Source organism: Vipera ursinii (genome assembly GCF_947247035.1).
Source record: "Vipera ursinii genome assembly, chromosome: 2".
NCBI lineage: Eukaryota > Metazoa > Chordata > Lepidosauria > Squamata > Viperidae > Vipera > Vipera ursinii.
In genome coordinates this window covers 28,732,313-28,748,359 of record NC_139513.1, presented here as the reverse complement: position 1 = coordinate 28,748,359, position 16,047 = coordinate 28,732,313, and the positions used below count along the sequence as shown (strand labels likewise).

At 43.8% G+C, this 16,047-nt stretch overlaps 1 protein-coding gene across 1 annotated transcript; it reads left to right on the top strand.

Annotated features, from left to right (window-relative positions):
* Nucleotides 1-669: 669 nt before the first annotated feature.
* Nucleotides 670-6,209, top strand: LOC310634802 (uncharacterized protein; the record flags this gene model as incomplete). The annotated part of the gene is made up of 6 exons (XM_083353338.1): nucleotides 670-689; nucleotides 1,834-1,945; nucleotides 2,073-2,140; nucleotides 3,324-3,453; nucleotides 3,669-5,273; nucleotides 6,136-6,209. Exons 2-6 carry the CDS (start codon nucleotides 1,840-1,842, stop codon nucleotides 6,207-6,209), a joined length of 1,983 nt encoding a protein of 660 aa, XP_083209464.1. The 5' UTR covers nucleotides 670-689; nucleotides 1,834-1,839.
* Nucleotides 6,210-16,047: the final 9,838 nt, after the last annotated feature.

Below are 16,047 nucleotides of genomic sequence, written 5' to 3'. Positions count from 1 at the left end.
CAACACATATAAAATCAGAGTTCCAAATTTTTTTCCAAGTCTTTTTCTGTTAGACCCAGAAGGAAAGTTTCTGCTTTAATCTTTATATTCATGTTAAGAATTTTCTGCATTAAAATATGAAGACTGCTCCAATATATCTTTGCTTTATCACGTGTCCACCATAAATGATAAAAAGTCCCTTCTTTACATTTACATTTCCAACATTCATTTGAAATACCTTTATGCATTCTAGATAACTTATCTGGAGTTAAATAACAGTGATACATCATCATCTTATAATAGTTTTCTTTTAAGTTATAATTTAATGTGAATTTTAAGCCTTTTGTCCACATATTCTCCGATTGTTCAACCATCATATTATACCCAAAGTTCTTTGCCCACTGAATCATACAGTATTTTACATGTTCATTTTCCAAATTCAATTTTAATAAAGTTTTGTAGACCTTGGCAACCTACAAAGTCCCTTCCAACTATGTTACTCTGTGTTCTTTGGAATCTCCTTGAGGAAGAAAACAGCATACCATGAAATTCATCATTTGGCCACTGGAGGGCGAATGCCAGAGGTGATTTATTATAGGAGAAGGGGAAGGAAATGACATCACTAGAGGGGGCTTTCTCTCACTCTTTGAGCTTCGCAGGATTTTTAAAAGGGTGCAGAAAAGTCTTGAAGAGATCCAGAGGTGGGCGGGGTAAGCGGCAGTGGGGGGGGGGGGTACTTCGCGTGCGGGGGGACGGAAAGAGGGTGCTCGTGCTAGAGAAGGAAGGTCCCCATGTAGGTTCAATCTTCTGAGTCCTGGGAGAGCCCTGATCCCATGTTCCCCTGCCGCCCTTCTCCACGCAGGCAACAGGCAGAGGGAAACAGGGCTCAGGACCAGCCACGTTGCCCCAGGGACAAATCCCCAGAGAGGAGGAAGCGTCCTGGGGGGATCCTTCCCGCCCCGCATCCTGGAGAAAGCCCCGAAGTCGGAGATGGGGAGAGCTTGGATGGCAAATCTCAAGCAGGAAATAAGCAAATAGCGGCAAGGGAGGAACTGCAGAAGGTTGTGCCTGATTCTCCTTATGTGCTGGATGACGCTAAAATGGGGCTGGATCCTCAGCAGTTCAATTGGTCTTAGGAGGTTAAGTGAACCAGCACATCACCATCCCCTGTGTTTTAGTGTGAATTCAGCCCCTGAAATTGCGTAGCCTGTTTGTGTTTGGGGTATGTTTTGGGAACCTACCTGTGTGTAATAGTGTGATTTAGCTCTTAAATAGGAAATCCTGAAGAAAGGGAAGTAGAACATCCAAAGCAGGTCATTTTAGGCTTTTCATTATTATTATTTTTTTAAAAAGCCCTGAACTTTCATTGTTTGTTAACCCGTTAGAGTTTGGAAAGTTGTGTAAACCCTGCTTGTAGGTAAATGCAGACCTGGGCTTTTTTATATATATAAAGCAAGCCCTAATCTATGAGAAAAAGAAATTGAAATTGATCCAAAATGCATTTTTTCAGTGTTCCAAGTCCTTGGTGGAAGTCAGTCCCAGGGTTTGTACAAACACATATTTCATGGTTGAAAGACTTGCCTGTCTTGTTGCTAACAGAATGGTACTATGAATAGAAAGGTGGTTGGAGATCCACAAGATTCCCTGGACCCATTAGGAATTGCAATATAGGACTGAGAAAGAATGAAAAGCCAATGTTTAGCAAGTGAGGAAATTGGAAAAGGCCCTTCTGGTGTTCAATTTGGGAGCTGTGGAGAGATCTGGGCAAGAACTGGGAGTTATGTTCACAGAACAATCCACTTCTTGATGTGTATTGTCCATTCATTCTTCTTGTTTCTTGTCTACTTTATCAAGTCCTTCATGATGGAGATCAGAGATCCTGGGAGGAGGCATCCATCAAATTCACCTCCAGAAATGTTTTTCAGGAGGATCTCTCAGGATGATCCCAATCAAGACACGACCAGAGGTATTACAAGGCTCTGCCATTCCCCAGAGTGATCTCAACTATCTCATCTTCTGTATGTCTTCTCTTCTGCAGAATACCACCTCCTACATTACTAATTATGCAGTTTAAAAATCTCTCTCCCTCACAGGAAAGAATAGAAGGAAATTGACCCTTCCTGATGGCGGAGCTGAAACAGTGGTTGAAACTCCAGTTCAAGTAAGAAGAGGAAATTTATTTATTAATAGTTGTATTCTCCTTTTCCTTCAGAAATTCAAGCTGGTATACATAGTACTGCCTCCTTCCATTTTCCCCTCTTGTTTGAGTTGGCTTATTTTTGTGTTCCTAAGCAAGATGAAAAGTTCAAGTGAAATTCTTATTGGGAGAATCTTTTTTAAGACCAGTGTTTTAAATAAGTGCTAATTGTTGCCAATTATTATAATAATTTTAATTATGCCAATTACTGCCCAGTTTTCAAATAATCCTTCATGATGCCCATTCTTTTTTTAATTCTTTGATTTGGATTTGTGCAAGGATGCTCAAAAATAACTATCCACACTGGCAAATTATCATTCTTTTAAAAGCTTTATTTACAATCAATGATAAGAAAACTAAGTGGATCAGATTAAATGATAAGCCTATTAAAATAGAATGCAAGTTAATAAAAAATTGCCAAAGTAAAACTTGTTCTGAAAGAGCATATAATCAAGGCACTTTTGGCTTGCAAATTAAATTCTAATACCTTAATTTGTGCCAGAATTTGGACACCAAACAATCTAGGTTTGCAAGAGCTAAAAAATGTCTTTCTTGGGAAATTTCCTCCTCTTATCTTCCATTCAGCTGATGTCTCAGATTACAAGCAGCTTCCTTAAAATTTGAGAAGCAGAAGCAAATTCCTGGCTGAGCATTCCCAGCACTTTCATGAAGGTGTGGAGGATAGACAGGATTGCTGCTTCTTGGTATACAATGAGCCTTTTACTAAATGCTGCAAAATAATACACACCCACAGAGATTCCCACATTACCATCTAAGAAAATAAGAAGGATTGGAAGTCATTGATATGTGGGGTTTCTAAGCCCCATCTGCCAGTTGATTCTCCAGAAGTCTTTTAATGGTGGACAGATGAATGGTAGGTCAATCGATCCAAAGGAAATTGGGATTATTTTCACTGAAAGGCTCCGATAGTCCTGGAGAATCAATACAATTGATAAAAGCTACTCAAAACATTTCTTCAATGAAAAGCTTTTACTCTGTCCATTTTCTCACATAAATCCTGGAATACAAACAAGGATAGCCGTTTACCTTAGTGCACGGCTTTGTTTTGGGAATTTATAAACAATAGGACTGTTGTTTTTTTTAACAATTTCTCCTGGGCCTTTTGTGCACTTTTTCCCCCTGTCAGGAGGGCCTTGTCTCCTTCGAGGAGGTGGCTGTGTATTTCTCCGAGGAGGAATGGTCTCTGCTGGATCCTCACCAAAAAGTGCTGCATTGGGAAGTCATGCTGGAAAATTACAGCAATGTGGCCTCTCTTGGTAAGGGTTTCCTATTCTCCAGTCAATTCAGGAATACATTTTGTAGTTGTGGGCTGTTCATGCATATAGAAGTTCTTATTTATGCCATGCCATTGTAAGCATGTAAAGGTTTAATATATTGGAATTTGGCAAATATCAGAAAGCAATTATGACTTCCAATTGTTTGATCTTTTTCTTTAACCTTGCTATCATATTTATTTTCTTTCCCCTTGAAGGTGATAATGGGCAGGACCATAAAGAATCTAAGGAATCATTCCAGGTGTTCAGACATGGAGATGCAATGGAGAAGCCTGCAATTCAAATGAAATTCCAAAGGCGGGAGAGAAATCAGCCGCATAATTGGAATAAGGAAAGCTCCTCTTCCATTGATGCTCACATGCAGGAGTTTCTTGACCAACAAGGAAACATACAGAAAAGATATATTGTCAAAGGTATAAGACTATCCAAAGGCACACTAGATATACATGGACACTATCCAACCCAAGCCAAAGGACAAGGTTATATATGTAAAGACAATAGAAAAAATTATAATTGGAGTTCCACACTTTCTCAAGAAAATAGGTCTCTTACATCACATAAAAGTCTTCACATGGAAGAGAAGCCAAATAAATCCCTCGAGAATTTAAAGAGCTTCTGTGAAAACAAGACCCTTATTGTTCATCAAAGGAGCCACACAGAGGAAAAGCCATTTAAATGCATGGAATGTGGAAAGGGCTTCAGTAAACCAAGTAGTCTTACTTCCCATAAAAGGATCCACACTGGGGAGAAGTCATTTAAATGCATGGAGTGTGGAAAGACCTTTAGACGCAGCAGTGATCTTACTTCCCATAAAAGGATCCACACAGGGGAGAAGCCATATAAATGCATGGAGTGTGGAAAGACCTTTAGATACAGCACTAATCTTACTTCCCATAAAAGGATCCATACGGGGGAAAAGCCATATAAATGCATGGAGTGTGGAAACACATTTAGACGCAGCAGTCATCTTACTTCCCATAAAACGATCCACACTGCGGAGAAGCCATATAAATGCATAGAGTGTGGAAAGTGCTTCAGAAGACATAGTGATCTTATAAGCCATAAAAGGATCCACACAGGGGAGAAACCTTACAAATGCATTGCATGTGGAAACTCTTTTAATTATAGCAGTCAACTTGCTTCCCATAAATGGATCCATAGAGGGGAGAAGCCATATAAATGCATGGAGTGTGGAAAGGGCTTCAGCCAACACAGTAATCTTACATCCCATAAAAAGATCCACACAGGGGAGAAGCCATATAAATGCATGGAGTGTGGAAAGGGCTTCAGCCAACAAAGTAGTCTTATTTCCCATAAAAGGATCCACAAAGCAGGGAAGCCACATGAATGCATGGAGAGTGGAAAGGGGTTCCTTATCAGTTCCTCTCTTTTGAAACATAAGAAGATTCATAAAGGGGATAAACCATATAAATGCATGGAGTGTGGAAAGGGCTTCAGTAAACACGGTAATCTTATATCCCATAAAAGGGTCCACACAGGGGAGAAGCCATATAAATGCGTGGAGTGTGGAAAAGTCTTCACTGGACTCAGTGTTCTTAAATCCCATAAAAGAATCCACACTGGAGAGAAACCATTTAAATGCATGGAGTGTGGAAAGAGCTTCAGAATACATAGTGATCTTATAAAACATAAAAGGATCCACACAGGAGAGAGGCCTTACAAATGCTTGGAATGTGGAAAGACCTTTAGTTGCAACAATACTCTTAATTCCCATAAAAGGATCCATACGGGGGAAAAGCCATATAAATGCATAGAGTGTGGGAACACATTTAGACGCAGCAGTCATCTTACTTCCCATAAAAGGATCCACACAGGGGAGAAGCCATATAAATGCATGGAGTGTGGAAAGACCTTTAGATACAGCACTAATCTTACTTCCCATAAAAGGATCCATATGGGGGAAAAGCCATATAAATGCATGGAGTGTGGAAACACATTTAGACGCAGCAGTCATCTTACTTCCCATAAAAGGATCCACACAGGGGAGAAGCCATATAAATGCATAGAGTGTGGAAAGTGCTTCAGAAGACATAGTGATCTTATAAGCCATAAAAGGATCCACACAGGGGAGAAGCCTTACAAATGCTTGGAATGTGGAAACTCTTTTAATTATAGCAGTCAACTTGCTTCCCATAAATGGATCCATAGAGGGGAAAAGGCATATAAATGCATGGAGTGTGGAAAGGGCTTCAGCCAACACAGTAATCTTATATCCCATAAAAGGATCCACACAGGAGAGAAGCCATATAGATGCATGGAGTGTGGAAAGGGTTTCACCCAACAGAGTCATCTTACAACCCATAAAAGGATCCACACAGGGGAGAAGCCATATAAATGCATGGAATGTGGAAAGTGCTTCAGCCAACAGAGTAGTCTTACTTCCCATAAAAGGATCCACACAGGAGGGAAGCCACATAAATGCATGGAGTGTGGAAAGGGCTTCAGCCAACCGAGTAGTCTTATTTCCCATAAAAGGATCCACACAGCAGGGAAGCCACATGAATGCATGGAGAGTGGAAAGGGGTTCCTTATCAGTTCCTCCCTTTTGAAACATAAGAAGATTCATACAGGGGATAAACCATATAAATGCATGGAGTGTGGAAAGGGCTTCAGTAAACACGGTAATCTTATTTCCCATAAAAGGATCCACACAGGAGGGAAGCCACATAAATGCATGGAGTGTGGAAAGGGATTCCATATCAGTTCATCCCTTCTGAAACATAAGAAGATTCATACAGGGGATAAACCATATAAATGCATGGAGTGTGGAAAGGGCTTCAGTAAACACGATAATCTTATATCCCATAAAAGGGTCCACACAGGGGAGAAGCCATATAAATGCGTGGAGTGTGGAAAAGTCTTCACTGGACTCAGTGTTCTTAAATCCCATAAAAGAATCCACACTGGAGAGAAACCATTTAAATGCATGGAGTGTGGAAAAAGCTTCAGAATACATAGTGATCTTATAAAACATAAAAGGATCCACACAGGGGAGAGGCCTTACAAATGCTTGGAATGTGGAAAGGCCTTTAGTTGCAACAATACTCTTAATTCCCATAAAAGGATCCATACGGGGGAAAAGCCATATAAATGCATAGAGTGTGGAAAGACCTTTAGACGCAGCAGTCATCTTACTTCCCATAAAACAATCCACACTGCGGAGAAGCCATATAAATGCATAGAGTGTGGAAAGTGCTTCAGAAGACATAGTGATCTTATAAGCCATAAAAGGATCCACACAGGGGAGAAGCCTTACAAATGCTTGGAATGTGGAAACTCTTTTAATTATAGCAGTCAACTTGCTTCCCATAAATGGATCCATAGAGGGGAAAAGGCATATAAATGCATGGAGTGTGGAAAGGGCTTCAGCCAACACAGTAATCTTATATCCCATAAAAGGATCCACACAGGAGAGAAGCCATATAGATGCATGGAGTGTGGAAAGGGTTTCACCCAACAGAGTCATCTTACAACCCATAAAAGGATCCACACAGGGGAGAAGCCATATAAATGCATGGAATGTGGAAAGGGCTTCAGCCAACAGAGTAGTCTTACTTCCCATAAAAGGATCCACACAGGAGGGAAGCCATATAAATGCATGGAGAGTGGAAAGGGGTTCCTTATCAGTTCCTCCCTTCTGAAACATAAGAAGATTCATACAGGGAATAAACCATATAAATGAATGGAGTGTGGAAAGTGCTTCAGCCAACACAGTAATCTTATATCCCATAAAAGGGTCCACACAGGGGAGAAGCCATATAAATGCATGGTGTGTGGAAAAGTCTTCAGTGGGCTCAGTGTTCTTAAATCCCATAAAAGAATCCACACTGGAGAGAAACCATACAAATGCATGGAGTGTGGAAAAGGCGTTAGCCAACATAGTAATCTTACTTCCCATAAAAGAATCCACACAGGAGAGAAGCCATTTAAATGCATGGAATGTGGGAAACAGTTCAGCCAACATGGTACTCTTATTTACCATAAAAGAATCCACACATGGGAGAAGCCATTTAAATGTATGAAATGTGGAAAGGGCTTTTGAATTAATTCATCCCTTATGAGACATAAAAGGATCCACACCAGGGAGAAACCATACAAATGCATGGAGTGTGGAAAAGGCTTAAGCCAACATGGTACTCTTGCTTCCCATAAAAAAATCCACACGGGAGAAGCCCTATAAATGCATGGAGTGTGGAAAGGGCTTCAGCAAACTCAGTGGTCTTACTTCCCATAAAAGGATCCACACAGGAGAGAAGCCATATAAATGCACAGAGTGTGGAAAGGGCTTCAGGCAACAGAGTCATCTTACATCCCATAAAAGAATCCACACAGGGGAGAAGCCCTATAAATGCATGCAGTGTGGAAAGGGCTTCAGTCAACACAGTCATGTTACATCCCATAAAAGGATCCACACGGGAGAAGCTATATAAATACATGGAGTGTGGAGAAGGTTTCAGTGGACTCAATGTTCTTTAATCCCATAAAAGAATCCACACGAGAGAAACCATATAAGTGCATAGAGTGTGGAAAAGACTTCAGCCAACATAGTAATCTTTCTTCCCATAAAAGAATCCACACATGGTAGAAGCTATTTAAATGCATGGAATGTGGAAAGGGCTTTTGTGATAATGCATCTCTTATGAGACATAAAAGTATCCACACCAGCAACAAACCATACAAATGCATGGAGTGTGAAAAGGGTTTCCTCATAAACAGTAAACTTACTATTCAGAAAATGATCCACACAGGAGAGAAGCCACATAAATGCACAGAGTGTGGAAAGTCTTTTAGTAGGAGCCATCACCTTACTTGCCATGAAAGGATCCATGCAAGGAAGAAGCCAATATAAATGTATGGATTTTGGAGAGAGTTTTAGGAGGAGCAATGACCTAATTTCCCATACAGAGATACACTTGGGTGGGAACATAGTAAATTCTAGAAAGTTAGTTAAATTTTTGTGCTTCTACAAATATTAACACTGTCTGTTTTCTTGGCTGAAGTTCATAATATTCCAAAATTTCTAAATTCATTCTTAAGTTATTTCTACAAATATTAACACTGTCTGTTTTCTTGGCTGAAGTTCATAATATTCCAAAATTTCTAAATTCATTCTTAAGTTATTTTTTATTTGCCTTTTAGATAGAAATCCATTTTGATCTGTATGTATAAATTCAATCAAAAATTTCTTTAGTCTTTCTGCTATTATTGAAGCAAAAAATTACATTTAATAAAGATGTTAGTCTATAATTCTTTATTGGCGTCAAGTCTGGGTCTTCTTTAGGTATTAAAGTAATATTAGCTTCTGTCTATGTATTTGGTATTTTAGCCTCAAAGTATTTCATTGCATAGTTCTTTCATTATAGGACTTAAAATATCTTGTAGAGATTTGTAAAACTGCAGTTAGTCCATCTGGGCCTGGAGTCTTATCATTTTTTTTTTTGTCTTTTGATAGCTTCTGTCAGCTCCATCATTGATATTTTTTCATTTAAAATATTTTGTATATATATAGTGCTTTATTTTTTCTTGTGAAGTTTCCTCTGTACTATAAAGTATCTCGTACTATAAAGTATCTCTGGAAGATCATATAGTGGCCGTGACTAGGGGGGCTTTCGCCCAGGTTCGCCTGGTGCGCCAGTTGCGGCCCTATCTGAACCGGGATGCCCTGTGTACGGTCACTCATGCGCTCGTGACCTCTCGCCTTGACTACTGTAATGCTCTCTACATGGGGCTTCCCTTGAAGACCACTCGGAGGCTCCAACTGGTACAGAATGCGGCCGCGAGAGTTGTCTTGGGAGTTTCCCGGTACTCCCATGTTACACCTTTACTCCGCGAGCTGCATTGGTTACCAGTTGTCTTTTGGGTGAGGTTCAAGGTTTTGGTTACGATCTTTAAGTCCTTACATGGCATGGGTCCGGGATACCTCAGGGACCACCTGCTGCCGGCATCAATTCCCCTCCGCCCTGTGCGTTCCCACAGAGAGGGCCTCCTCAGGGTGCCGCCAGTCAAGGAATGCCGACTGGCCCCCAGGGGGAGGGCCTTCTCTGTGGGCGCTCCGGCATTATGGAACCAACTGCCGGTGGAGCTCCGGACGGCATCAGACCTCCGAACTTTCCGTCATGGCCTGAAGACCCACCTATTTGAAATGGCTGGTCTGGCTTGACGGGGGATTATGGGTTTTAATTTGTCATTTTAGATTTGTATTACGGTTTTTAACTGGGCATGGGTTTAATCTTTTTTAATTTTTGTATTGTCTTTTTTATATATGCCCTGTGAACCGCCCTGAGTCCCTACAAAGGAGAAGGGCGGTATACAAATTAAATAAAACTTGAAACTTGAAACTTGAAAAGTCTTTGGTTATTTTTTAAATTGCATTGTTTTGAAACTGTAAGTCTCCTTACAGAATGACTTCCAGAGCTTGGGGCAGGAACTTAGCAGAATAGGCTTTAAACTTACTTTTTCAGAGGTTTTACCAGTGTATAAGGAGCAAATTGGAAAAGGCCAGCGTATAGCAGAATTTAATATGTGGCTAAATGAGTGGTATAAAGGAGAAGGCTTTGGTTATATTAGTCACGATGTCTGTAGCTGGTTCAATGAAAAAATGTATAAAAGAGATGGTCTGCATACATCCAAGAAAGGGACTGAGTTACTTAGCAATAAAATCACAGCTTTTTTGGAGGAACATTTAAACTAAATAATGGGGATAGTGAGTTAATTGATACAGAACATCACTGTCCCCGGCAATCTAAGAAAATAGGGGAAGCGAGGCACCACACAAGTTATGCAGCAAGTAAACACAGGGTCAGTCATAAAGGACTCAAATGTCTATACACTAATGCACAGAGTATGAACAGTAAGCAGGGTGAACTAGAAATTCAGGTAAATGAGGGCAGATATATTGTTGCTATTACGGAAACATGGTGGGACGAAACCTACAAATGGAACACACAGCTAGAGGGATTTAAACTATTTAAAAGAAACAGACTAAACAAAAGAGGAGGTGGAGTTGCTCTCTATATAAGAAATAACTTTATCTCTACAGAAATAGAGCACAACAATGACGAAAACTGTAAACTTGAATGCATTTAGCTCAATATAAAAGGGCGGGGGAAATGACATTGCCATAGGTGTATACTATAGGCCGCCCAACCAAGCAGAGGAAATAGATGAACTTTTTGCTAGTCAGCTAACTAAGGTATGTAAGAAGCACATCACAATAGTAATGGGGGACTTTAATTACCCTGATATCAACTGGGAGACAAACTCTGCACCAAGTGGAAGATCAAACAGATTCCTGTCAAACCTAGCAGACAACTTTCTCTCCCAAAAAGTAGAGAAGGGAACTAGGGGATTAGCCATATTGGATTTAATTCTCACTAACAGAGATGAAATGATAGAAGGTGTCGAAGCCACAGGAACCTTGGGGGGAAGTGATCATGCAATATTGGAATTCAACATTCTGGAGGCAGAAGCAATAGAACACAGCCAAACTAGAGTCTTGGACTCTAAAAGAGCTAATTTCAATAAACTTAGAGAGACCATGGGAAGAATTCCATGGATGAGAATCCTAAAGGGGAAAACAACTCAAGAAGCTTGGGAAATTTTGAAAAGTGAGATAATAAAGGCCCAGTCTAGCACAATACCAACAAAGAAGAAAAATAACAGCTTTCAAAAGAAACCAGCATGGCTGCATAAAGAACTCTCTGATAAATTGAAAGATAAAAAGGACAAGTATAAGAATTGGAAAGAGGGGCACATAACTAAGTCAGAATATCAGCAAATAGCCCGTGCCTGCAAAGATGAAGTGAGGAAAGCTAAGGCTCAAAATGAACTAAGGCTTGCGACCAAAGTCAAAAATAACAAAAAATGCTTCCTTCAACTTATAAAAAACAAGAAAAAAATTAAGGAAATGATTGGTCCATTAGTGGGGGAAAGTGGCAAGAAGGTGACAAGCAACAGGGAGAAAGCAGAACTATTTAACTCGTTTTTTGCATGTGTCTTTACACAAAGGGAAAAAAACAGTCCAACCTACCAAAACTAGTGCCATAAAAAACAGAATAGAAATGCAAGTTAACATAGGAAAAAAAATGGTAAGTGAACACCTGTCCAGCCTAGACGAGTTCAAATCACCAGGACCAGATGGATTACACCCCAAAGTTCTCAAGGAACTGGCAGACATGATCTAGGAACCACTGAGCTATATTTTTCATAGATCCTGGAGCACTGGGGAACTACCAGAGGACTGGAAGAGAGCTGATGTAGTTCTCATATTCAAAAAAGGGAAAAAAATAGATCCAGGAAACTACAGACCTATCGGCCTGACCTCAATACCTGGGAAGATTCTGGAAAAGATAATCAAACAACAAATCAGCGAACACCTTGATGCAAACAAAGTCATCACTAAAAGTCAACATGGGTTTGTCAAAAACAGATCATGCCAGACAAATCTTATTACATTCTTTGACCAAGTGACAAAATTAGTGGACCAGAGGAATGCTGTAGATATAATTTACTTGGACTTCAGTAAGGCATTTGATAAAGTAGATCACAACCTACTATTTATTTATTATTATTTATTAATTTTATTTGTATACCGCCCTTCTCCCGAAGGACTCAGGGCGGTGAACAGGGCAATACATATTAAAAAACAAGATACAAAAATTAAAAACGATTAAACAAATGCCCATGAATAAGTTAACACACATTAAAAATAGATTAAAACAGATTAATAAAACCCAACCCCATCCCATCAGGCCAGGCCAACTTGTTCGAAAAGGTAGGTTTTGAGATCGCGCTGGAAGGAGCGAAGGTCAGGCGCCATCCGGAGCTTGACTGGAAGATGGTTCCATAAATCCGGTGCGCCCACAGAGAACGCCCTCCCCCTGGGGGCCACCAGTCGACATTCTTTGACCAGTGGCACCCTTAGGAGGCCCTCTCTGTGGGAGCGTACTGGGGGGAGGGAAGTTGACGCCGGCCGCAGGTGCTCCCCAAGGTATTCCGGACCCATGCCATGTAGGGCTTTGTAGGTCATTACCAACACCTTGAATCTCACCCGGAAGACAACTGGAAGCCAATGCAGCTCGCGGAGCAGAGGTGTAACATGGGAGTGTCGGGAAACTCCCAACACAACTCTCGCGGCTGCATTCTGTACCAGCTGGAGCCTCCGAGTGGTCTTCAAGGGTAGCCCCATGTAGAGAGCGTTGCAGTAGTCCAGACAAGAGGTCACAAGGGTGTGAGTGACTGTATGTAAGGCATCCCGGTCTAGATAGGGCCGCAACTGGCGCACCAGGCGAACCTGGGCGAAGGCCCCCCTAGTCACAGCTACTATATGTTCTTCTAGCGAAAGCTGTGAATCTAGGAGGACTCCCAAGTTGCGAGCCCTATCTACGGGGGGTAATAACTCACCCCCCATAGAGAGAGATGGGATATCCTGAATATCCCGAGATGCCGGTATGCACAGCCACTCGGTCTTGTCAGGGTTGAGTTGAAGCCTGTTCCTCCCCATCCAGACCCGAACCGCCTCCAGGCAGCAGGACATCACGTCGAGGGCATCACTGGGGTGGTTTGGGGTCAAAATGAAAAGCTGGGTATCATCAGCATACTGATGATACCCAACTCCAAACCCACGAATGATCTCACCCAGTGGTTTCATGTAGATGTTGAACAGGAGAGGCGAGAGGACCGACCCCTGAGGGACTCCACAAGCGAGAGGCCTCGAGGTCGACCTCTGCCCCCCTGCCAACACCGACTGCGAGCGTCCCAGGAGATAGGAGGAGAACCACTGAAGGACCGTGCCTCCCACTTCCAATCCCCTGAGACGCCGCAGCAAGATACCATGGTCGATGGTATCGAAAGCCGCTGAGAGGTCTAATAGGACTAGGACAGAGGAATATCTCCTGTCCTGAGCCCTCCAGAGATCATTCACCAGAGCGACCAATGCCGTCTCCGTGCTGTACCCGGGCCTGAAGCCTGATTGGTACGGGTCTAGATAATCCGCTTCATCCAGAACCAGAGGGAGCTGATGCGCCACCACACTCTCAACAACCTTCGCAAGAAAGCGAAGGTTGGAGACCGGATGAAAGTTATTTAACACAGCTGGGTCCAGGACAGGCTTCTTGAGGAGAGGTCTCACCACCTCCTCCTTCAAGGCGGCAGGAAAACTACCCTCACTCATAAGAGGCGGATATAACCGCCTGGAACCAGCCTCGTGTCCCCTCCCGGGCTGCATAAACCAGCCAGGAAGGGCACGGGTCCAATAAACATGTGGTGGAGCTCAGCCTCCCCATAATCCTGTCCACTTCCTCCGGAGTTACAGGATCGAACTCCTCCCAGATCACATTGACAAGATCACCCGTGTCCTGATCATCTGACTCTGCCCAGTCGGAGTCCAAATCGGACCGAATCCGAGCGATTTTATCCAACAGATGTTGACTAAACTCCTCGGCACGCCCCTGCAAGGGTTCCTCACTCACCTCCTGATTGAGGAGGGAGCGGGTCACCCTAAGCAGGGCGACCAGGCGATTATCTGCGGACGCGATAAGGGTAGCGAAGTAATTAGACCTCGCCACCCTTATCGCTGCGAGATAAGACCTAATATGGGTTCTTAGTCGCAATCGGTCGGATTCAGATTGGCTAGACCTCCAACCGCTCTCTAGGCCCCGTCTCCGATGCTTCATCTCCGGGAGCTCTGCGGAGAACCATGGAGCCCACTGGGATCTGCGCCGGGTCAGGGGCCGCAAGGGTACAACTTGGTCAAGTGCCTCCGTGGCCGCCCTTTCCCAGGCTTCCACTAAGGCATCTGCCGAGCTGTGAGCAGAGGAGGCAGGTGGGGACCCCAGCGCTGCCTGGAATCTCTCAGGGTCCATTAAGCACCTGGGGCGGAACCATCTAATTGGTTCAACACACCCACGGCGAGGAGCAGCAAAGCGGAAGACCAACCGCAGGAGATGATGATCGGTCCATGACAGGGGCATAACAATTGGAGAGCCCCCACCAAGATCATCTAACCACCGTCCGGATAGAAAAACCAAATCAAGGGTGTGGCCTCCCACATGAGTCGGTCCATGAATTACTTGCATCAGGTCCATGGCCGTCATGGAAGCCATGAACTCCTGAGCTAACTCAGAAGATCCTCCCAGGGATGGTAGATTGAAGTCTCCCAAGACCATGAGTTTGGGAAACTCAACCACCAGTCCCGAGAGGATATCGAGAAGCTCAGGCAGGGCTGCCGCTGTGCGACTAGGCGAAAGGTACACCAGCAGCAAGCCCAACTGAGCCCTAGGGCCGCATCTCAGGAGGAGAGACTCACACCCGACTATCTGAAGAACGGTGGCCTCCTACGGACATAAGGTCTCCCTCATAACTACCACCACTCCCCCGCCCCTACCCTGAGCCCGAGGCTGGTGCAGCACCCGGAAACCTGGTGGGCAAAGATCAACCAGGGGGATACCACCCTCTGGGCCCAACCAAGTCTCCGTGATGCAAGCCAGGTCCGCATGCTCCCCCTCAACCAAATCCCGGATGAGAGGAGCCTTGTTAGCAACGGACCTGGCGTTCAAGTACACCAGCCGGAGCTCAGGTGGCTGCACATCCCCGCTCCTGGGACCTCGGGTCGAAAACAGAGGGTCGAAGCGCCTCACCGCTTGTAAATAGCGGAGATGCCCTCCCGAAGGTCGGTACGGCCTCTGATCTTACACCTGCTGCCATTCCCTACCGTCGTGGGAATAGGCAATCCCACGACCCGCTCCGGAGCTCCGGAGGTGGCCAACCCTGGCTCCCCCCTTACGCGATCTATCCTGGACCTGGCCTGAACAAAAGTTGGTGGATTACCCCCCATCTCCAACCAACCACAACCCTCCCCCTCCCTAACCCCACAAAAAAATTGGCTAAAAAAGTAACCAGTGGCCTCTTATTAAATTTATACCTGAGGCCCCTGTTCCTGCCCAGCCATCTCTCAGGGTCCCGCCAATCGGGCCCTTCAAGAGGCAGAGTAGAAGATAAGGCGGGTCGCACTCAGGATGGGGGGGCACCCCTGAGGGCGAACAAAACTGTGCTGGGGTAACTAAGGCCCATGATAATAATTAGATAATCCAGCAAAAAAGCAGACCCAGATCAAAATCAAAATGGGAGGATCTTAAAGTGGAAGGAGAGTATCCAGACTGCAAACCCAGCTCCGCTGCCACTAGAGCTGGGTAACCCCGGAACAATCCCCATCCTCTCACGACGGTCAGGACCGGGGAGCAGCCTGGAATATACAGCCGGGGAAAGAGATACCGCCTAGAGCTCTCACCTCTAGGACGGTAACAGGTGGAAACTCTTAACTCTTAACCACTCTCCCACAGTGGTTATACACCCGGAACCTTCCAGAACCCTAGGGGAAAGGAAAAAAGGGGGGGACGATAGGGCAAACAAGTCAGCGAGATGAATTAGGGCTAAAAAACCCATGGAGTCACAGAATGGTAAGAGAAGCTCCGGTTCCAAGTTCCTTTTCGCGTCATGGAAAGGACCAGATGATAATCGGCCGATAGGAAGGAAACCAGGGCCCCATAGTACTTCAGT